This window comes from Haliotis rubra, unplaced genomic scaffold (genome assembly GCF_003918875.1).
Source record: "Haliotis rubra isolate DU_JTF1 unplaced genomic scaffold, ASM391887v1 Scf113, whole genome shotgun sequence".
Taxonomy (NCBI): domain Eukaryota; kingdom Metazoa; phylum Mollusca; class Gastropoda; order Lepetellida; family Haliotidae; genus Haliotis; species Haliotis rubra.
The window spans coordinates 1,653,143-1,677,830 of NW_025765037.1; the positions used below are offsets into that span (position 1 = coordinate 1,653,143).

General features: G+C 38.5%; 1 protein-coding gene across 1 annotated transcript in view; it reads left to right on the forward strand.

Moving 5' to 3' along the window:
- The first annotated feature begins 325 nt into the window (after positions 1-325).
- Positions 326-24,688, forward strand: part of LOC124291703 (myb-like protein X) — a 43,091-nt gene continuing 18,728 nt past the window's right edge. Inside the window, exon 1 of the mRNA XM_046728766.1 lies at positions 326-494. Within this exon, the coding sequence (XP_046584722.1) occupies positions 330-494 (165 nt within the window). The 5' untranslated portion in view covers positions 326-329. The remainder of the gene's footprint in view (positions 495-24,688) is intronic.

The following is a 24,688-nucleotide window of genomic DNA, read 5'->3' on the forward strand; positions in this document are numbered from 1 at the left end:
TATGGAGGGGTCTGGAAATAATCGAGTCTGGACCAGACAATCCAGTGATCAACAGCATGAGCATCGATCTACGCAACTGATAACCGATGACATGTGTCAACCAAGTCAGCGAGCCTGACCACCCGATCCCGTTAGTCGCCTCTTACGACAAGCATGGGTTACTGAAGATCAATTATCACCCGGGCATTCACGGGTTTGAAAGTAAGAACACTGATGAGGAAGAATGCTATAACGTTTTTTTGCACAGTTTCAGAACATTTTCCACACAATCATTCCAGGTATATGTAATATGATCAGGATATCTTGTGTTTCCAGGTGACTTCTCCATGATGGCGGGGAATCGAAATAAGGTGTTTCCCGCAATGAGCGTCAAAAGAGAACCCCCGCCCATCACCGACGCAAGTCGGCGGCGCGCCACTCTAACCCGGAAGTGGGATAGCCTGGAGAAAGAACTCAAATCCAACGAACATGTTACTTCCCGTATTGAGGCCAAGGTGAGTCAAAGTCATAGCAAGGTCCAGGTTCATAATCAAATCATACCATCATACAATAATATATTTATATATCAAACAATGCTGGATATTTGTAACAGATATGTTCAGAACGTGATGATGCATCTTTTCTTCATCCGTTTAAACATGCATCCCAGAATTTATCTCTACGATTAGAGGCGTCAGCCATGTTGTGACAACAAGACACTTTTGCACGTTTCATCCTCGGTGAAAATATTTAACGATGTTTATCGGTTTGCAACAAGTCCCACATTCTTAAATATGATTTGTTGGTTTGAAAGTTTGAAGTCGCACACGATCTACAAAAGTTAGGTGATATCCCCCGTTCAAAACTGGTGACAGTAATAAAAAACAAGCATTAAGTTCACTTCGTACGGTTCGGCCTAGCAACCCCTTTATCAGTTGATATTGTATGCCTCCCTAGAAGCACTACCTGCATCTGTTGATCCTGTATGTGTCTGTATGGCAGCACTACCTGCATCTGTTGATCCTGTATGTGTCTGTATGGCAGCACTACCTGCATCTGTTGATCCTATATGTGTCTGTATGGCAGCACTACCTGCATCTGTTGATCCTATATGTGTCTGTATGGCAGCACTACCTGCATCTGTTGATCCTATATGTGTCTGTATGGCAGTACTACCTGCATCTGTTGATCCTATATGTGTCTGTATGGCAGCACTACCTGCATCTGTTGATCCTGTATGTGTCTGTATGGCAGCACTACCTGCATCTGTTGATCCTGTATGTGTCTGTATGGCAGCACTACCTGCATCTGTTGATCCTATATGTGCCTGTATGGCAGTACTACCTGCATCTGTTGATCCTATATGTGTCTGTATGGCAGCACTACCTGCATCTGTTGATCCTGTATGTGTCTGTATGGCAGCACTACCTGCATCTGTTGATCCTATATGTGTCTGTATGGCAGTACTACCTGCATCTGTTGATCCTGTATGTATCTGTATGGCAGCACTACCGCATCTGTTGATCCTCTATGTATCTGTATGGCAGCACTACCTGCGTCTGTTGATCCTATATGTGTCTGTATGGCAGTACTACCTGCATCTGTTGATCCTATATGTGTCTGTATGGCAGCACTACCTGCGTCTGTTGATCCTGTATGTATCTGTATGGCAGCACTACCTGCATCTGTTGATCCTGTATGTGTCTGTACGGCAGCACTACCTGCATCTGTTGATCGTATATGTGTCTGTATGGCAGCACTACCTGCATCTGTTGATCATGTATGTGTCTGTATGGCAGTACTACCTGCGTCTGTTGATCCTATATGTGTCTGTATGGCAGCACTACCTGCGTCTGTTGATCCTATATGTGTATGTATGGCAGCACTACCTGCGTCTGTTGATCCTATATGTGTCTGTATGGCAGCACTACCTGCGTCTGTTGATCCTGTATGTATCTGTATGGCAGCACTACCTGCATCTGTTGATCCTATATGTGCCTGTATGGCAGCACTACCTGCATCTGTTGATCGTATATGTGTCTGTATGGCAACACTACCTGCATCTGTTGATCCTGTATGTGTCTGTATGGCAGCACTAAATGCATCTGTTGATCCTGTACGCGTCTGTATGGCAGCACTACTTGCATCTGTTGATCCTATATGTATCTGTATGGCAGCACTACCGCATCTGTTGATCCTGTATGTATCTGTATGGCAGCACTACCTGCATCTGTTGATCCTGTATGGATCTGTATGGCAGCACTACCTGCATCTGTTGATGCTATGTGTGTCTGTACGGCAGCACTACCTGCCTCTGTTGATCCTATATGTGTCTGTATGGCAGCACTACCTGCATCTGTTGATCCTGTATGTGTCTGTATGGCAGCACTACCTGCATCTGTTGATCCTGTATGTGTCTGTATGGCAGCACTACCTGCATCTGTTGATCCTATATGTGTCTGTATGGCAGCACTACCTGCATCTGTTGATCCTGTATGTGTCTGTATGGCAGCACTACCTGCATCTGTTGATCCTATATGTGTCTGTATGGCAGCACTACCTGCATCTGTTGATCCTATATGTGTCTGTATGGCAGCACTACCTGCATCTGTTGATTGATCCTATATGTGTCTGTATGGCAGTACTACCTGCATCTGTTGATCCTGTATGTGTCTGTATGGCAGTACTACCTGCATCTGTTGATCCTGTATGTGTCTGTATGGCAGCACTACCTGCATCTGTTGATCCTATATGTGTCTGTATGGCAGCACTACCTGCATCTGTTGATCCTATACGTGTCTGTATGGTAGTACTACCTGCATCTGTTGATCCTAAACGTGTCTGTATGGCAGCACTGCCTGCTTCTGTTGATCCTATATGTGTCTCCCTGGCAGCAACACATGACATAATCCCATTCCTTCAAAAGTCTCAATATGAATAATGTAAACCTACCACCATAACGACATATGATCCTTTATTCTAAAGAACTAATTGTTATTGTTAACATAGGAAATGTAGTACCGCAATGAATGATTTATGTATATGTGGAGAATGAAACGGAGACATAGTTCAACTTTGTTACAGCTATTGTGGATTCTCTTTAATGTAATAATGTAGTAATTCCCGGAGGTAGCGTCCTGCTATGCGTCATTTAGTTACACAAGCACTGGTTGTCAGTTTACTATTTGTTAATTATACGAAATCGCGTTTATTGATTGCATCTGCTATACACCTGTACTAACCCGAGTGGGGCTCACCTGTGATGTACTATTTACCCAACGAATAACATATAATCGATATTGATTCATTTGTCGACCTCATTTTTTACCCCCTGTTTTACTGACACGGGAGTTGCCATATAAAATAGATTTTAAGTAATTCTTTAATATTTAATGTTGATTCTACACTGCTCATAAATAAATAACGACGGCAAACTGCCGATTCGCGCTTTCGTTGTTTGCCTCAGGACATACAGAAGTCAGTTGTACCCGACAAATGTACTTTTTGTGTATGACGCACTGGTGCTGCGCCCATAGCAAGTTGACAATGTCTATTTCAGTGTTTTGGCTGTTTTTCATCAGTCGCCCACACTTCATATCCATACGGGGTATTATTCATGTCAGTGAATTTAGCTCACCTGTACTGAGCCTGTGTCGTTCGTGGCTCGTATGTGAGTGCGTGTGCGGCGTGCGTAGAACGGGTAGCCATATTGGAAACCATAACGTACGTTCATCTACTGCTTTCTTCACGCCCTTTATGCAGCTTTAGAGTCGTTAATTATAATAGAGGGGACACTATGGACCTCTGTAAAACCTGGATTCCCGGTTACATTCCCCACAGTGTTTGAAAGCCAGTTATGGTGTCCCCCGCCGTGATATTGCTGGAATATTACTAAAAGCGGCGTAAAAACTAAAAGCTCACTCTCTCACTCTACAAAACCAGTTATATATGTATATATGCGTGAAATATATCGATTGCGGTAGGAAGTGTTCTGGTTTAAAAGTCGGCGGCTTTTCGGTTTGAATTGAATTCCTTGAGGTCTTAGATTCTTTTTTGTCGGGAGTTTGAAGACAAACAATACGAATATTAAATACATAATGGTGATCCCCAGCAGCTGCTGAGTATAATTAATGGGGTGGGGAAGTGGGAGGGAGGTTGTGGTGGGTTGTGAGGGGCGGGGGTTCGGTGAGGCTAAATGATGATGCAAAATGGTCCATATTCAACAACATTTGTATATTGAAGATTTTGCATCATCATCTAATCCCCCCATTAATTATTTAAACACGTTTGCTGTTGCGGCGTAAAATAACCCTCCTCACTCATTAATTAGTTAAACAGATAATTTAAATCATATTATTATTACATCTGAACCTATTTCACTGACAACTATGGCTATGTCTTGTCTTCTGATCACATCGCTTTAATTGTGATGATGTCTAGTTAATTGATATCAACAGAGGGTAAAGTAATAATAACATACAAAATACTTTGGACTAGTCCCTAATAAATGTAAGGGGTGCATTTTCCAAAGTGCAGGCAAAGTGCACTAAAACCCAACGTTACTGTAGGCGATAGGCAGCGTTGCCAAAATGCACTGTAGGCGAATGGAGATGGACCCTCTTGAACACGGGCTTTCAACTATGAGCACTGGAACAATGGATTCAATGCATTGACGTCATAGCCAAACTGCACAAGAGTTACTGAACTCGGGTAACATCTCTTGAGGTTTGATCAAAGGCTGTGCGCGTATAACTAATAATGCTAATTACTGTGCATAATCGACTACAGCTTGTGAAATGCTGGACCGCATGATGGCGAAAACACCGGCTCACAAGCGAGTTGTTTTTACATCTGGTTCTGTAAGTACTTTAGTCAGTTTATCAGATCTGTATAAAGAATTCGTTTTCTTAGTAATTGCAGGTGTAAATGATGTTTTTTAGACACATTGGATAAGATGTGATGTACAATGTTTGTACATATTAACTATGTATTCGTGACTTGTTTGAACAAGTTGCTGAGTAATCTATGTAAGGCAATTGTTTTCCGAGTCGATGGTACAATTTCGACTATATCATGTGTATTTGTTTGTTTAACGCCGCAGTCAGAAATAGTATAGCTGCATGACGGCAGTCTGTAAATAATCTAGTCTGGACCAGACAATCCAGTGATTGACACTATGAGATACTCTGTCAAGTATGTGTTTATGAATCACAGGTTTAACAGTGATGATACGAGGTGTTCGCGAAAAGGTGTGCGGCTCCTGCCCCACCGGTGTCCTACTTCCATGATGCACCCATGATAAAAATATGCAAACTCAAGTGTTCGGGACGTCAAAATAATGACTTGCATCGGAGAAAATGTTGGTCACCGATGCATCAAATTTTGAAATGTCCTCCACATATCTACCATAAAACCTTTTGAGGTCTTTACTTTAAGGATAAACTGTTCACAAGTTAAGTGGTCTGATCGTTTTAAGGGCTGTACGGAGTTGCGTCCCTTAACCGTGACAGGATTCAACTTCTGACGCTCTTTGAAATCTTGGGCAAGCGAGCATGCTAAGTCGTACCTTAACTGTTGGGAAATGTAAATACCAAATGCAGAAGCTGTTGAAATATTGCACGACATGACTAGAAAGTTGACTATAGGAAAGTAGGAATCACCCCGTTTGTCATTCAGACTTATGGATATCTTTACGCATAGATCTAAATATGAAATAAACGAGTTCTCTTTAATTTCCAGTGGAAATTAGTAGAAGGGAGTAAGTGAGTGAGTTTAGTTTTAAGCCGCTTTGAGCACTATTCCAGCAATATTGCGGCGGGGACACCAGAAATAGGCCCATGTGGGGAATCGAACCCGGATCTTCGACGCTTTAACCACTAGGCTACCCTATCGCCCCTAGTGGAAGGGAATTGGTTATTTGATTATTGACAATATTGGATCTTCGATATACCTGCAGTCTAAGTTCTTTGTCAAATTACCTTTTTTGATTTTGCCAATGCGACTAAAAATTCTGATTGATACGCAAGAAGGGACATTCGCAAGGAGGGGAGCACCATTGGTGGATGCATCCCTCTTGTCCGGATATTCTACCCTTAAACGTTACATAGACGTTGTCCGTGAAGAAATTCAACATTCCAACATTCCCCAATATCAAATAACTGGACGAAATGGATGAGGTGGTGACATACCCAAACGGTGTTCTTGATATCAACCCCTGGTTTGTCTGTCCACATTTATTTACTGAGTCATCGACCTGGGTGCCGTTGTACAAAGCGATCTCAGCGCTAATGTGACCATAACTCCCATACCTTAACACAGACTTACGACTGGCATAGCGCTATGGTTGCTTTGTACAACGGCACCCTAGTGCATCTTGTAATTGCCGTGTAAAACAACATTTATTTAGAGTTGGAATCTGAAGGAGTATGGTTTTACGCCGTCTTTAGTAATACTTCAGCAATTCCACATCTCACACATGTGGGAATTCAAACCCAGCGAACCGCTGCCCAACCCAAACTCTATGTAGTGTATACTTTCTTGCCATCATCGCACTCAGCGCAATTTGTCCTTACAATCGATTCCAATGCTTTATATATATTCATGAAGGTCTTTGCTGTGTTAACTGTTATTGCAGCAACGATTGTCAAGGGAAATATAAAATGCAATCAAATCAAATAACGAAAGCTATATAAAAAGCTCTTATTATACAGCTCGTTATTCAATGTCGTTAAAACGATGTTCTACGGTAATGTGCTTATCTGCGTTGGACTTGAATCTCATTCGAACACCCCAACTCTGTTGTACAATAAAAACAAAACAAAAACACTTCAAACCGACATGACATCAACCTGCTTATGAACCAGATCGATAGTAGTCGATAAATAAGCACGGTATTTACTTTTTTGGGGTTATTTTGAAGAATTTGCTTATCGATTGTGATCCAAACCTCAAAATCAAATCTTGAGCAGAACTGACAATGATTGCTTTTTCACAACAAAGTAATTTCTACCTGATATTGATAATAACGATACAAGTATTTTATATGATAATAATAGTGATTTATTATATTCTTAAGGGTGAAATACTGTAAATAGTTGTGAAAATAAAAATGGTATTTTCACTAAGTAGAATAACATGATATTTCACTAAGTAGAATATCACTTTTGCCAGGAACTCAAGGGCTAGACTGTAGTTGGGTTGCGTAATAAAATGCAGACTTACTCGATGTCTCGATCATTTATAAACAATGATCAAAATATAATAAATAAAATATTTTGTTAATGTTGTCAAATAACATGTATATTTCAACATTAACATCCTCTATAAAATGCTATATACCTTATATTGTTAATAACGATACAAGTAACTGGTTTTATATGATAATAATAGTGATATATTGTATACTATACCACTCAAAAGAAGTTAAGGGTCATCCGATTCTTTTGAATTAATATCTTAAATCGGTGATGCCATACGTTTAAAAAGTTAAATGAATGGCAATAAATGGCTTATGAAACACATGTATACATAATATTAGCTTACATAGCTCATTGCATTCTACTGGACAAACAATTAACGAGCTTGTTGGTCTTTGGCATCTTGTCAAATAAAACCAGGAAGTCAGTATTTTGGAAAGCAAAATCGGCGACAATTCAAGAAAACGTTTGTTTGTATATAAATATGAATTTATTTGTTTATAAATTGATTTCCCGAATGTTATGTCTTTACTTATAAGCATCGGAATCTCTGTTCCTCTTCACAGCAGTCGTAAATCAAATATATATAACAGGATTTTCCGGTCCATCGGTCACCTGATTAGTTTGTCTACAGGCTGCCGTAGCATGGCAGGAGTACTGATATGCAGGGTCAGGCAAAAGTACAAATTTGAAAAGTGGCAGGTGCTAGCGGTAGGGCAGGACATGCTTACCCTTTTCGCAAACACCTGGTGTCATCACTGATTTTAAGTGATCCATTCATATAACTTTCACAGCCATTTTCCCTTCACACAAATGGGATTCGTTTTTGAGGATAATCGAGACTTATTATCCTTTAGCGCTGACGTTGTATATGTGTATACAAGGTTGTCATACCTCGCTTTCATTGTGTAGATTTTATACTTTGTTTATTGACCCTACGCTATTACAGTATTCTTGTAATGATAAGGAGTCTCTGTACAATTCACTACTGAACGCAGAGTGAAATTACTCTTGACCCGTGAAGATCCGGGTTACAATTGGTTTTCAGCAACCAATGTTTTTTAAGAGGCGACTAACGGGATCGGGTGGTCAGACTCGCTTATTTGATTGACATGTGTCATCGTATCCCAGTTACAAATATCGATGCTAATGATGCCAATCACTGGATTGTCTGGTCCAGACTCGATTATTGACAGACTGCTTCAAATGTGTGGTGCGTTAAACAACAAACAAACTGAAAACAGGAAATGAAAATTGTAAAGAATCTTTCTTGGAATGGGCAATTCTGAGGCTGTGCAGAATCGGGACTTGTTTAATGTAGCACCTAGGATTATAGTACGAGCTTGGTGGAAGGGATAATGATATAACGCAGGGACTGTTTGTGTCAGTGAGTACGGTTTTTTACGCCGCTTTTAGCAATATTCCAGCAATATCACGGAGAGGGACACCAGAAATGGACTTCACACACTGTACCCATGTGGAAAAATGGAACACGGATCTTCGGCGTAACGAGCAAACGCTTTAATCACTAGGCTATCCCACCGCCCCCAGGCACTGTTTGAAGAATATGTTCACAATAACAATCCTTTATGTGAGTGAGAGTCTTTTATATTAACTGACTGACTGAGTTTGGTTTTACGCCGCTTTTAGCAATAGTCCAGCAACATCACGGCGGGGGACACCAGAAATGGGCTTCACACATTGTACCCATGTGGGGATTCGAACCCGGGTCTTCGGCGTGACGAGCCAACGCTTTAACCACTAGGCTACCCCACCGCCCCTTTTTTGTTAACAGTATCGCATTACTGATACTGTCATCGTAAGTCACTCCAATAATATTACAATAGAGTCTTTAGCCCAGCTCAATAGCCCTGATTAATAGATCATGATACCAAATCAGAAAGATTCCAATGTAGTTTACCGACTATATGATAAGCTGGTGTGTTAGTGATCATGAGTGAGTGAGTTTAGTTTTACGCCACACGCAGCAATATTCCAGCTACATGGCGGGGGTCCGTAAATAATCGTGTCTGGACCAGATAATCCAGTGATCAATGCTTGTGAATAAATATCTTTGAGGTAGTATGACACCACGTGTTCGCGAAATTCATAACTATAACTGCATCCGTTCTTGCTTTTATGACTATGGTATTTATATTCTTGGTTTTAATTACTATTAACGCGACCACAACTACCGATCTGTATATATAGGCTCCGCCCACACACTGTGAGTGAAAACAAACTAGAAAGCTAAATGAAATATTAACGAACCCTATTCGTAATGTAGTAGTAATGCTGTTTCATTTTGTGTTATCCTTTACAATCTGCCAGTAGTATTCAACGAAAACTATTAGGTGCCATCTTGGTTTCCTCAAGGAATGTCAGTTTTTCAAATTGATTTTCACCCTTGCACTGGTGTTATATACACAAAGAACTCTCTGTATTTTCGCAATGATTTTTTTTTCAACACTCACATAAAACTATTCGTGGTGACCACGATGGAAAAACATGGGTTTTTCTGACCCGTTTGATCCCTTTACTCATAAAAACGACAAAAATGATTGGTATCCATGTTGATTTTAGGATGATAATTGCTCATTATATACACACACTGATTTTATACAAAACCATGTCTGTACAGGTATGTTTAATGAATGTTTAATGTTGAATTTATTCGTGAATGTGAACATACAAAATGCCATTTTGTGTATCTTAGACGTTTCAAGGTCAATACCGAGTGTAACCGCAGCTTCCAATCGGGCCAGGTTCTGTACAGTAGGATCCCTTTGTTGCACGCGACGACCATCATGTCCCAGATATGCTCCAAAGGGTTAAGATCGGGGCTCATTCAATCGTGAGATATATCAGGGGATGCGTAACTAGGTTCTGTGTGTATGTATCTGACTGAGTACTTTAAATACAGATACCTGCAACAAATAATAATCATTCTCATGAAATTGCTGTCTTGATTACCAACCAGAACAAGACAGAGAATGTGTATGTTTATACTCGTTGACGCATCTGGATAGGCCAACATTTTTCCAAACGTGAGCCACTATTTTTCCAATGAAAACATGGGCCACTTTACATCAAATCATGCTTAAACAATTTCACTTTGTCATTGTGGAGAAAGGGCTCACTTCTTATATATCAGTTGCAAGAACTATTCTCAATGTCTAACCATGTGGAAATGTCGATGGGAAATAGAGACAGAAAAGTACCTTGTCATCTAAACATGAACTGGAAGGAATGATGAAATATTTATTTGTCATTGTCTCTTCACAAACGATTCCACGAAACGCTTTAACAAGGTTAATTATTCATGATGATTTTCAAATTTTCTTTTTATATTTTATTTTTATCATCATGACACCTCAGTCAAGTATTCAGGCTCACAATATTACAGAATAATATTTTTACAGTTACGTATTTATGTATGTTAACAAGTGCTGAGAATATTATTACATTGTCAAAGTTACAAAATGTATATCACCCGTGCATAAAATAAGCACCACCCTGTATTTTTACCAATTAATTTGGTCTGAAATGAAATTCTGAACTTTTTCCAAAAAGTAACTTTTGTAATTTGATAGAGCAAGCATTTTACATTTCAAAAGCGAAAACATCATTGAATATTAAATACAGAATGGTGATCCCCAGCAGCTGCTGAGGATAATTAATGGGGCGGGGAGGTGGGAGGGGAGCTTGTGGTGGTATGTGAGGGGCGGGGTTCAGTGAGGTTAAATGATGATGCAAAATGTTCCATATTCAACAATATTTGTATATTGAAGATTTTGCATCATCATTTAATCCCCCGATTAACTATTTAAACACGTTTTCTGTTGCGGCGTAAAATAATCCTCGCTCACTCATTAATTAGTTAAACAGATAATTTTAATCATATTATTATTACATCTGAACCTATTTCACTGACAACTATGGCTATGTCTTGTCTTCTGATTACATCGCTTTAATTGTGATGATGTCTAGTTAATTGATATCAACAGAGGGTAAAGTATTAATAACATACAAAATACTTTGGACTAGTCCCTAATAAATGTAAGGGGTGCATTTTTCAAAGTGCAGGCAAAGTGCACTAAAACCCAACGTTACTGTAGGCGATAGGCAGCGTTGCCAAAATGCACTGTAGGCGAATGGAGATGGACCCTCTTGAACACGGGCTTTCAACTATGAGCACTGGAACAATGGATTCAAAGCATTGACGTCATAGCCAAACTGCACAAGAGTAACTGAACTCGGGTAACATCTCTTGAGGTTTGATCAAAGGCTGTGCGCGTATAACTAATAATGCTAATTACTGTGCATAATCGACTACAGCTTGTGAAATGCTGGACCGCATGATGGCGAAAACACCGGCTCACAAGCGAGTTGTTTTTACATCTGGTTCTGTAAGTACTTTAGTCAGTTTATCAGATCTGTATAAAGAATTCGTTTTCTTAGTAATTGCAGGTGTAAATGATGTTTTTTAGACACATTGGATAAGATGTGATGTACAATGTTTGTACATATTAACTATGTATTCGTGACTTGTTTGAACAAGTTGCTGAGTAATCTATGTAAGGCAATTGTTTTCCGAGTCGATGGTACAATTTCGACTATATCATGTGTATTTGTTTGTTTAACGCCGCAGTCAGAAATAGTATAGCTGCATGACGGCAGTCTGTAAATAATCTAGTCTGGACCAGACAATCCAGTGATTGACACTATGAGATACTCTGTCAAGTATGTGTTTATGAATCACAGGTTTAACAGTGATGATACGAGGTGTTCGCGAAAAGGTGTGCGGCTCCTGCCCCACCGGTGTCCTACTTCTATGATGCACCCATGATAAAAATATGCAAACTCAAGTGTTCGGGACGTCAAAATAATGACTTGCATCGGAGAAAATGTTGGTCACCGATGCATCAAATTTTGAAATGTCCTCCACATATCTACCATAAAACCTTTTGAAAGCTTTACTGAGGTCTTTACTTTAAGGATAAACTGTTCACACGTTAAGTGGTCTGATCGTTTTAAGGGCTGTACGGAGTTGCGTCCCTTAACCGTGACAGGATTCAACTTCTGACGCTCTTTGAAATCTTGGGCAAGCGAGCATGCTCAGTCGTACCTTAACTGTTGGGAAAAGTAAATACCAAATGCAGAAGCTGTTGAAATATTGCTCGACATGACTAGAAAGTTGACTATGGGAAAGTAGGTATCACCCCGTTTGTCATTCAGGCTTATGGATATTTACGCATAGATCTAAATATGAAATAAACGAGGTCTCTTTAATTTCCAGTGGAAATTAGTGGAAGGGAGTAAGTGAGTGAGTTTAGTTTTACGCCGCTTTTAGCACTATTCCAGCAATATCGCGGCGGGGACACCAGAAATAGGCCCATATGGGGAACCGAACCCGGATCTTCGACGCTTTAACCACTAGGCTACCCTATCGCCCCTAGTGGAAAGGAATTGGTTATTTGGTTATTGACAATATTGGATCTTCGATATACCTGCAGTCAAATTACCTTTTTTGATTTTGCCAATGCGACCAAAAATTCTGATTCATACGCGAAAAGGGACATTCGCAAGGAGGGGAGCACCATTGGTGGATGCATCCCTCTTGTCCGGATATTCTACCCCGACACGTTACATAGACGTTGTCCGTGAAGAAATTCAACATTCCAACATTCCCCAGTATCAAATAAATGGACGAGATGGATGAGGTGGTGACATACCCAAACGGTGTTCATGATATCAACCCCTGGTTTGTCTGTCCACATTTATTTACTGAGTCCTCGACCTGGGTGCCGTTGTACAAAGCGATCTCAGCGCTAATGTGACCATAACTCCCATACCTTAACACAGACTTACGACTGGCGTAGCGCTAAGGTTGCTTTGTTCAACGGCACCCTAGTGCATCTTGTAATTGCAACATTTATTTAGAGTTGGAATATGAAGGAGTATGGTTTTACGCCGTCTTTAGTAATACTTCAGCAATTCCACATCTCACACATGTGGGACTTCAAACCCAGCGAACCGCTGCCCAACCCAAAGTCTATGTAGTTTATACTTTCTTGCCATCATTGCACTCAGCGCGATTTGTCCTTACAATCGATTCCAATGCTTTATATATATTCATGAAGGTCTGTGCTGTGTTAACTGTTATTGCAGCAACGATTGTCAAGGGAAATATAAAACGCAATCAAATCAAATAACGAAAGCTATATAAAAAGCTCTTATCATACAGCTCGTTATTAAATGTCGTTAAAACGATGTTCTACGGTAATGTGCTTATCTGCGTTGGACTTGAATCTCATTCGAACACCCCAACTCTGTTGTACAATAAAAACAAAACAAAAACACTTCAAACCGACATGACATCAACCTGCTTATGAACCAGATCGACAGTAGTCGATAAATAAGCACGGTATTTACTTTTTTGGGGTTATTTTGAAGAATTTGCTTATCGATTGTGATCCAGACCTCAAAATCAAATCGTAAGCAGAACTGACAATGATTGCTTTTTCACAACAAAGTAATTTCTACCTGATATTGATAATAACGATACAAGTATTTTATATGATAATAATAGTGATTTATTATATTCTTAAGGGTGAAATACTGTAAATAGTTGTGAAAATAAAAATGGTATTTTCACTAAGTAGAATAACATGATATTTCACTAAGTAGAATATCACTTTTGCCAGGAACTCAAGGGCGAGACTGTAGTTGGGTTGCGTAATAAAATGCAGACTTACTCGATGTCTCGATCATTTATAAACAATGATCAAAATATAATAAATAAAATATTTTGTTAATGTTGTCAAATAACATGTATATTTCAACATTAACATCCTCTATAAAATGCTATATACCTTATATTGTTAATAACGATACAAGTAACTGGTTTTATATGATAATAATAGTGATATATTGTATACTATAATACTCAAAAGAAGTTAAGGGTCATCCGATTCTTTTGAATTAATATCTTAAATCGGTGATGCCATACGTTTAAAAGGTTAAATGAATGGCAATGAATGGCTTATGAAACACATGTATACATAATATTAGCTTACATAGTTCATTGCATTCTACTGGACAAACAATTAACGAGCTTGTTGGTCTTTGGCATCTTGTCAAATAAAACCAGGAAGTCAGTATTTTGGAAAGCAAAATCGGCGACAATTCAAGAAAACGCTTGTTTGTATATAAATATGAATTTATTTGTTTATAAATTGATTTCCCGAATGTTATGTCTTTACTTATAAGCATCGGAATCTCTGTTCCTCTTCACAGCAGTCGTAAATCAAATTTATATGACTGGATTTTCCGGTCAATGGGTCATCTGATTAGTTTGTTTACAGGCTGCCGTAGCATGGCAGGAGTACTGATATGCAGGGTCAGGCAATAGTACAAATTTGAAGAATGGTTCAGGTGCTAGCGGTAGGGCAGGACATGCTTACCCTTTTCGCAAACACCTGGTGTCATCACTGATTTTAAGTGATCCATTCATATAACTTTCACAGCTATTTTCCCTTCACACAAATGGGATTCTTTTTAGAGGATAATCGAGACTTATTATCCTTTAGCGCTGACGTTATATATGTGTATACAAGGTTGCATACCTCGCTTTCATTGTGTAGATTTCATACTTTGTTTATTGACCCTACGCTAGTACAGTATTCTTGTTATGATAAGGAGTCTCTGTACAATTCACTACTGAACGCAGAGTGAAATTACTCTTTTACCACATTAGACTTATAGAATATATTTTTGACCCGTGAAGATCCGGGTTACAATTGGTTTTCAGCATCCTATGTTTGTAAGAGGCGACTTATGGGATCGGGTGGTCAGGCTCGCTTATTTAATTGACATGTGTCATCGTATCCCAGTTACTAATATCGATGCTAATGATGCCAATCACTGGATTGTCTGGTCCAGACTTGATTATTTACAGACCGCTTCAAATGTGTGGTGCGTTAAACAACAAACAAACTGAAAACAGGAAATGAAAACGGTAAAGCATCTTCCGTGGAATGGGCAATTCTGAGTCTGTGCAGAATCGGGACTTGTTTAATGTAGTACCTAGGATTATAGTACGAGCGTGGTGGAAGGGATATTGATATAACGCAGGGACTGTTAGTGTGAGTGAGTATGGTTTTTACGCCGCTTTTAGCAATATTCCAGCAATATCACGGAGAGGGACACCAGAAATGGACTTCACACACTTTACCCATGTGGGGAATGGAACACGGATCTTCGGCGTAACGAGCAAACGCTTTAACCACTAGGCTACCCCACCGCCCCCAGGCACTTTTGGAAGAATATGTTCACAATAACAATCCTTTCTGTGAGTGAGAGTCTTTTTTGTTAATAGTATCGCTTTACTGATACTGTCATCGTAAGTCACTCCAATAGTATTACAATAGAGTCTTTATCCCAGCTCAATAGCCCTGGGTCCCGATCCACAAAGCGTTCGTAGCGCTACGACATTAGTAAGTCTATGATAAACTATAGAGTTACGACAGGTCGTAACGTTACGAACGCTTGGTGGATCGCAGCCCAGATTAATAGATAATGATACCAAATCAGAAAGACTCCAATGTATTTTTCCGATTATATGATAAGCTGGTGTATAAGTGATCATGAGTGAGTGAGTTTAGTTTTACGCCACACTCAGCAATATTCCAGCTACATGGCGCCGGTCTGTAAATAATCGTGTCTGGACCAGATAATCCAGTGATCAATGCTTGTGTATAAATATCTTTGAGGTAGTAATGACACCAGGTGTTCGCGAAATTCATAACCATAACAGCATCCGTTCTTGCTTTTATGACTGTGGCATTTATGTTCTTGGTTTTAATTACTATTAACGCGACCACAACTACCGATCTGTATACATAGACTCCGCCCACACACTATGAGTGAAAACAAACTAGAAAGCTAAATGAAATATTAACGAACCCTGTTCGTATTATAGTAGTAATGCTGTTTCATTTTGTGTTATCCTTTACAATCTGCCAGTAGTATTCAACGACAACTATTAGGTGCCATCTTGGTTTTTCTTAAGGAATGTCATTTTTTCAAATTGATTTTCACCCTTGCACTGGTGTTATATACACAAAGAACTCCCTGTATTTTCGCAATGATTTTTTTTTCAACACTCACATAAAACTATTCGTGGTGACTACGATGGAAAAACATGGGTTTTTCTGACCCGTTTGATCCCTTTACTCATAGAAACGACAAAAATGATTGGAATCCATGTTGATTTTATGATGACAATTGCTCATTATAAACACACACTGATTTTATACAAAACCATGTCTGTACAGGTATGTTTAATGAATGTTTAATGTTGAATTTATTCGTGAACATACAAAATGTCATTTTGCGTGTCTTAGACGTTTCAAGGTCAATACCGAGTGTAACCGCAGCTTCCAATCGGGCCAGGTTCTGTACAGTAGGATCCCTTTGTTGCACACGACGACCAATCATGTTCCAGATATGCTCTAAAGGGTTAAGATCGGGGCTCATGCAATCGTGAGATATATCAGGGGATGCGTAACTAAGTTCTGTGTGTATGTATCTGACTTGCCAGAGTACACATGTACTTTAAATACAGAACCTGCAACAAGTAATAATCATTCTCATGAAATAGCTGTCTAGATTACCAACCAGAACAAGACAGAGAATGTGTATGTTTATACTCGTTGACGCATCTGGATAGGCCAACATTTTTCCAAACGTGAGCCACAATTTTTCAAATGAAAACATGGGCCACTTTACATCAAATCATGCTTAAACAATTTCACTTTGTCATTGTGGAGAAAGGGCTCACTTCTTATATATCAGTTGCAAGAACTGTTCTCAATGTCTAACCATGTGGAAATGTCGGTGTAAAATAGAGACAGAAAAGTACCTTGTCATCTAAACATGAACTGGAAGGAATGATGAAATATTTATTTGTAATCGTCTCTTCACAAACGATTCCACGAAACGCTTTAACAAGATCAATTATTCATGATGATTTTCAAATTTTCTTTTTATCATCATGACACCTCAGTCAAGTATTCATGCTCAAAATATTACAGTATAATATTTTTACAGTTACGTATATTATGTATGTTAACAAGTGCTGAGAATATCATTACATTGTCAAAGTTACAAAATGTATATCACCCGTGCATAAAATAAACACCACCCTGTATTTTTACCAATTAATTTTGTCTGAAATGAAATTCTAAACTTTTTCCAAAAAATAACCTTTGTAATTTGATAGAGCAAGCATTTAACATTTCAAAAACGTAAACATAATTGAAATTATTATGTACTTTAATTAGGATAATTGCTTATATTTAAAACAGGTTTTTTCTCTGTCGTAAAACAAGTTACCTTATTTTGAAAAGTGAAAGTACTAATTGTTTGTTATGTGGCCTATAAACTCATTATTTATTGTGAATGGATGAAAGTTTGTAAACTAAGATTTAGGAGAAATTACAGTCAAACTGAAAACAGTTAAATGTTAAAATGCAGTAAAAGTTGCTTTACAAACAAAACAAACAAATTTTAGCTGTAATTATCGGTATCCGGCAAGGAGAAGTGTTTATTCAATACAACATGGTATTAATGTGGCCTTTTTCAGTTTTTGTCAATTAGCAATCTGATTTGTTGGAAAAAGGTCTAAATCTTTGACATTCGGGTTCTTGGTGATTATGCATAATTAAAGCTTACTTGATGTGTAAATGTCATCTTGGTATATACTTGAATTGTTATTTTGGCTAATTCTCCACTAAACGTGAATATAGGTGGGTGTGGGTGCTGAGAAATAAAGTGTCTCATAGATTACCATTTGTTTAGGCAAGCTGCAGAGTAACGTCAGGGGAGCATGTGTCTGAAGTGGCTGGACTGTGCGATGCTTGTGCTGGTTGTTATGGTGGTCAACATTCATATACCCCTTTCTGTGTATGGACAGATACGTTACTTCATCACTTGTTAGTTGAGAAAACTATATACAAAACAACATGCACATATCATATATTGATGTATTTTATTGAACTGTTGATACCTCTTGTAGTACAAAACACATGTCCAGTGGGTACATGTTGCACTTTGAAGTATGCCAAACAGTGTTTGGGTGAAAAGAACAAACACCTTCCTCTATTTATTCAGTGATTACAAACATTACATTTTCTTCATAAAAAGGAATTGAACCAAGAATTTACATATTTCTCCAGATGAGGCATTTGTCTGTGCACAATATGGTCAAAGAACAGAAAGATGAAAATATATTAACTTAACCTCTGCAAGAAACTATTTTCACCAAGAGTCAAATTGTCACGTATCTGTCACTCCCTTGTCACGTATATGGTTCACTATAAAACGAACATATATAAACCAACAATCCTTTAACCTTTAAACTAACATGTAGGAGATCAACGTAGGATACAGCTAAACCAAAACCAGTGAACCCTTACCGATACAACAGATGAAATCAGTAACGTATCTGTTCACATAGTGGTCTTGGTATTTGTGACTGACTGAACAAGATCTGGTGCCATTCTGTAATAACTTCCGGATCGCCCAAGGCACGTCACTTCAACTGGCATGATTATATCATGGAATGCACACCAGATGACATCACGATGGTCTGGCCATTGCAGTCAGATTTTACCTTCAACAGTTTTCTTTGCTATGAAGGATATAGAGGCATCTGCATCCTCCATATCAACCTCAAGCACTTGTAATGGAAACCAGTCAGCATCATCCTTCACAGCTAGCATACCCCCCACATTTGGGCGGTGTTAGACTTGTATAGATGTAAACTCGGTATCTTTTGGCAGAGCCCCAGGTGTATCTGATAATGTGGATTGTTGTAGGTCTGTAAAAGCTGCAGTGTCTGGTTCAGTTACGTTGGTTGTTACTGGTGTCAGCTCATGGACAATCCATCCGTTACATGGTTGATTCTAGTTCAGACAGTTGTCACAGTAACAAGACGTCTCTCGAACATAGAAAACCCTGTCTCCAGAAGACTATACATCATGAATCTTCATAGTTCCAAGGACTGTCTTAGATTTCAGTGAGGCAAGATAGACTGCTGCAGCATCATACTCATCCTGGGAGTAGAAAATATACCGGATTGATTTCTCATCCTCAGATGCCCATTTGTAATGATTACGGGCATCCTGAATTGTACCTATGCCTTGTTTGATAGCATGTGCTGCCATACGTTTAGATGTCCCCTCTATCCCATCGCACGGACCTTTACCATGTCCACACCAAACATAATTCCATCTGGCTCGGATGTTGTCAAAATATTCTGTGTGGTTGCAATGATGTTGAACATAAACCTGTTTCTGTACTGGGAAGATGGACTATAAGTTCAGTAATGGATATCCGTAAGCTTTGGATAGAAATTTTACAATTCAGGTATCAGCTTCTGCAAGATGGTGTACACAGCATTAGCATTATGATAGCTGACATCTGACACATAGACCAAATTATTATGAATTAGGTCTTCTGTGTCACTCTTGATGCTATATAGCTGGAATATTGCTGAGTGCGGCGTAAACCTAAACTCAATAAACTGTGCCACTCCTGAAGTAAACAACAACTGGGTGTAATGAAGCTGCGGTAGCATTCCAGTATTGAATACAGACTGAATTTCATCCATGGTCTAGCATATAAAGTCCGCAAAAGTCCATCTGTATCACGGCATGTCCTTGGGGCAAATTCATTTTCAGATCATGGAGCGCTTTGTATTGTGCAGCTACTCTATCTAAGAAGAGGTGGTACTGATGGGGTTGATCCTGATAACAAGAAATGCTGCAGTACTGTAGTAGCTGTAGTGTCTGGTTCAGTTACGTTGGTTATCATCAGATTTCTTCTTGCGTTCGCGAGAGGCTTTTCTAATTTCGATCCCTGTTTTGGCCATGACTGTCTGAACTTGAAATTAAAACCCCATTTATACTTTAGGAATCGTTGATGGTTATCTAAAACTAGAATTTCATGCTTTACCATCTAGTAAAGTTGAAAATATAGCATGTTTTTACAACGTTTAGACTGGTGATGATACAAGATTGCATGGATAATAAATATATACCTTTCAGATTGGTGACGTTCCTTCTCATGCGTCCTTCCTAGGAACCAGAAATGCTTCTGTGATAAAAACATCGTTAAGTATCACGTCAAACTTTAGTTCTTAACGCGGAAAATTCAAATTTTGACACGGTGGTAACGTATTGGTAATGTATATGTTCTTAACGTATCTGTTGGACATAAGATGTATTTAGATGTGTTGGACAAACAGTTAAAGCCAGAAAAGGTCCATAACTCCCAGACTACTCACTACACTCCATGCACGATCGTGATGTATGAGAGTCGGTGAATGTAAGACGATTCATTCCAAAATGTGAGGCAACATATGTAACGTATCTGTTGATATTTTCGCGTACTTGTTACAGTTGAGAGTACTCTCTCAAAAAACATAATATTGTGAAAGCATGCATCTTTCAACTGATTGTTAAATATTGTTTTATATTCATTTGCGGTTGAGATGACATTATAATTATTGTTATATACCTTTAATTTTGATTTCATAATGCAACATGATTTTAGGTAACGTATCTGTTAATTATTTTGGAGACACCTACCTCTGAGCCTGGCTTGAAAAACACTGACATACTAAAGTATTGGAATCGTACTAAATATATTCTTATGTTATCGAGACAACATTAAGATCTAATATTTAGAAAATTTGTTCACTATTTCGAATATGACATATATAATTGTTACTGCTCTGTTGACTAGCGACATGCATATTTATGTAAAACTGGCACATTTAAGAGCCTGAGAGTAAATAAAATCAGTTTCTATAACTTCTGTTAAACATATTCTGACACTGTCATATCATAAGGTACACTTTGGAGTATCAATTGCGCATTACCAACAAAACATTTTTTAACTATTCCAAAGCGACGCCATTATTTATTAAATGCACGTTTAGTGGAGAATGAACCTTTTAGTCAAAACTTAATTTAATTGTGTAGTTTGAGCAGGAGAGGAATAGTTATCTTGGGTAAAAATTCAGTCCCATCACATTTTCATCAACATATTCTTTCATAAAGAATCGAAAAGGTTTTGGTATTTGTAAAACTGTCAATGGATAAAGCTTCTTTAACTACAGGTTGATGGATGGCCGCCATACCCTAACTTTCTGTAGCATCACATCTTATTTTCAAAATAGGGTGGTGTTTAATTAATGCATAGTAATTAGTGTATAGTTTCAGAGCTTAGGTGTCATTTGTTGCATTTAGTACCTAGTCTATGAGGCTTACAAACAAGCTGATGCATTACCGGAATATATTAAACATGAAAACGTATATGAAAACGAGATAAAACAGTACATGCAAATCTTTTGATAAAATTTGATAATTCCAATTCCATGGCCTTAATGTTATGTTTTGTGTTTTATCTGGACAGAAAATGACCAGTCTCTGTAATCCACCGAAACAGATTTCACTGGCACAAAAGGCAATATACTGATGTAAAGACCATGAATGGATCACTGAAACTCTTTTGGTAAACACTAAAGCAACATTTCGTTTCCATCAGTGCTCATTATTAAAACATCCTGTGAAATCTAACCATTTCCACGAAAGAACCACAGAACGTGCCCATCGTTTCATGAAATTGTAGATTGTGTTAATATTCAGATGACAGAACAATATGCCCTTTGTTTAACACTGGTCAACAACAGCTGGTCTAACGTGCGGAAAACAATACCCGGAAGTCATGCATTAGTGTCCATTCAGCTTGTTTATTATGTTTGACTGCTATGAGTATATGTACAAGAAACAAGTAAGGCTTGGTCTGCATTTATGTACTTGATATCTCTCGTTCCAAATCAATTTACCTCTTCAGCTTGAGCAGGCAAAAATGTAAGACAATGACAATGTAGAAAGCTGAGAGTTTTTCTTTTAAGACTCAACATTAATCATTGAACTACTCGAACTAATGTAGGCTCTGTAGGTCGCCTGGTGTTCAAATATGGACATGCTCTTTCACGTTATCTGTGTTTTATTAGTGCTGGTCTTAATTGGCTTTTTATTACGCTTTGTGATAAATTGTGTAAATGTCAGCCTTTCCTATCCACGGGCTTCTCATTATCGAAAACAATATTAAATTTGGTTTGGTCAATTTTCTTTCAAACTTTGATAAAACATTTACGTGTATTTGGCAAAAGGCATAAACTTAGTTTCATATATTAACCAAACATATGCGTTTATTTGACAAAATGGCATAAACTTACTTTCATGCTTGAATCAAAGATAAGCGTTTGTTTGACAAAAAACAACTTACTTTCATACTTGAATCAAAGATAAACATTTGGTTGGCAAAAATCCAGAAACTTACTTTCATATTTAATCAAAGATAAGCGTATGTTTTGACAAAAAGACAAAACCCTACTTCATACTTTAATCAAACATGTATGTTTATGTGGCGAAAAGGGCATAAACTTACTTTCATACTTTAATCAAACATATGCTTGTATTTGGCACTACAAATTCTCAGTATAGTAAAGATATGAGTGCTTTTGGGGTTGAGTATCCGAACCGGGATTCGAACTCACACTGTCAGAGTGAGGAACTTACCAGTTGTCAGACTTCCATTTTGTGGAACCCTTGTTGCAGGGTTGGTTAGATCATCGCTGACTTTGTGTGATTGCGAGGTACTTTCAACAACGTTTCAGAGCAACGTCTTGTCCCTTTATCAGTTGAGTATTGTGCAAACATATACCAGTTCAAGTGTACCTGTGCTTGATGATATGCTACCTTGGCTACCTTGTGAACATATCTTGTATTTATACACACACGCACGCACATACGCAGATATGCACACTTTAACTCTATAATCACATGACGAAGGGACAAGAAGCAGTTCTGATATTTCGTTAAAAGAATAAAACTTCAATAGTGTCAAACAAATTTTTTTATCTATAGTGTCATGCACTCAGGACTATGCACTGATCGATCGGAAGATTTAGGGATTTGTATAGTGTAGTTCATCCATCCACCTGATATATTGATAGGCCATGCATAATGAATTAACCTATTACATTGAATGTTTGTTCCACGTACACTGTTGACGTCCCATTCCAATCACATTTAAAGCATTCAGTAGGTTCTACAAGGGACTGTTACAAACTAATTAGTATTTACACGTTAATTAGCAATTTCATTACTGATGTCTTTTGCTGCCTTGTACCCGTTTACAACATAAGACTGGAGATATAATCAGATGGAAATAGAAACATGAAAAGAGAGAAATTCCTTTGCTACAGGATCACCTTGGTCGGAAGCGCTAAGTCAGTGAATGGTGCATTTCAATTACAAATGTACTTTGCAAGCTGCCATTATGCCATTGTTATCTGAACTAATTACATCTGTTATGAATTACTAATTACTAAATGGACCTTCGTCAATTATATGTTGTTCATTTGTTCTATTTATCTATCTATCTATCTAACAATCTATCTATCTATCTATCTACCTATCTATCTGTCTATCTACCTATCTACCTACCTACCTATTTATCTATCTATCTATCTATCTATCTATCTCTCTATCTATCTATCTATCTGTCTGTCTATCTGTATGTCTATCTCTGTGTGTGTCTTTCTGTCTGCGTGCGTGTGTGTGGATTATCCAAGACCCCTCTCTAGTATATATATGATGTACATAAATCAACCCAAACACTTGAGGGCACGTGTGGGAGAATGGTCTCCGGCGCCGATAATCCCTTACACGGAATCTTGGGCGTCCCAGAATCCAATGGTCGTAGGTCAACTCCCTGAAGCATCCTGATTATAAATGATTCCTAATTCGTCAGCACCAAACCTGGGCTCGTGGGTTCCACCAGAATGGTAAACCTTATAGACCAACACCACGATCGGGTTCTGCCCCCATCAAACCGGCATGATGTAACAGTATAACTGTTCAGTGTTAAACTCACCTTATTCCAATACCACCCAGGGGCGGTGGGGTGGCCTAGTGGTTAAAGCGTTCGCTCATCACGCCGAAGTCCCGGGTTCGATTCCCCACATGGGTACAATGTGTGAAGCCCATTTCTGGTGTCCTCCGCCGTGATATTGTTGGAATATTGCTAAAAGCGGCGTAAAACTAAACTCAATCAATCAATCAAATACCACCCATGTGTACATCTCATTATCTGGTGTTCCCACCATGGAGGATATTGCTTAATCAGATCGTGAAATAACACTCACTCAGTTATATATATAACGTTCCCAACCATCCCCTATTCACACGTTTTATTTCCGATTGAAAGTGTACGAATACTAACCCAACATACTTTTTTAAGTTTGATTGATTTCGATGTAACTAGAAGAAAGGAACCGTGTGCTGTGAAGTGTTTCGGTGGAGTGTCAATCATTAAAGTACTTCAACATGATATCACTAGATATTGATTGACTTGCGTTAAAGAAAGTCTGG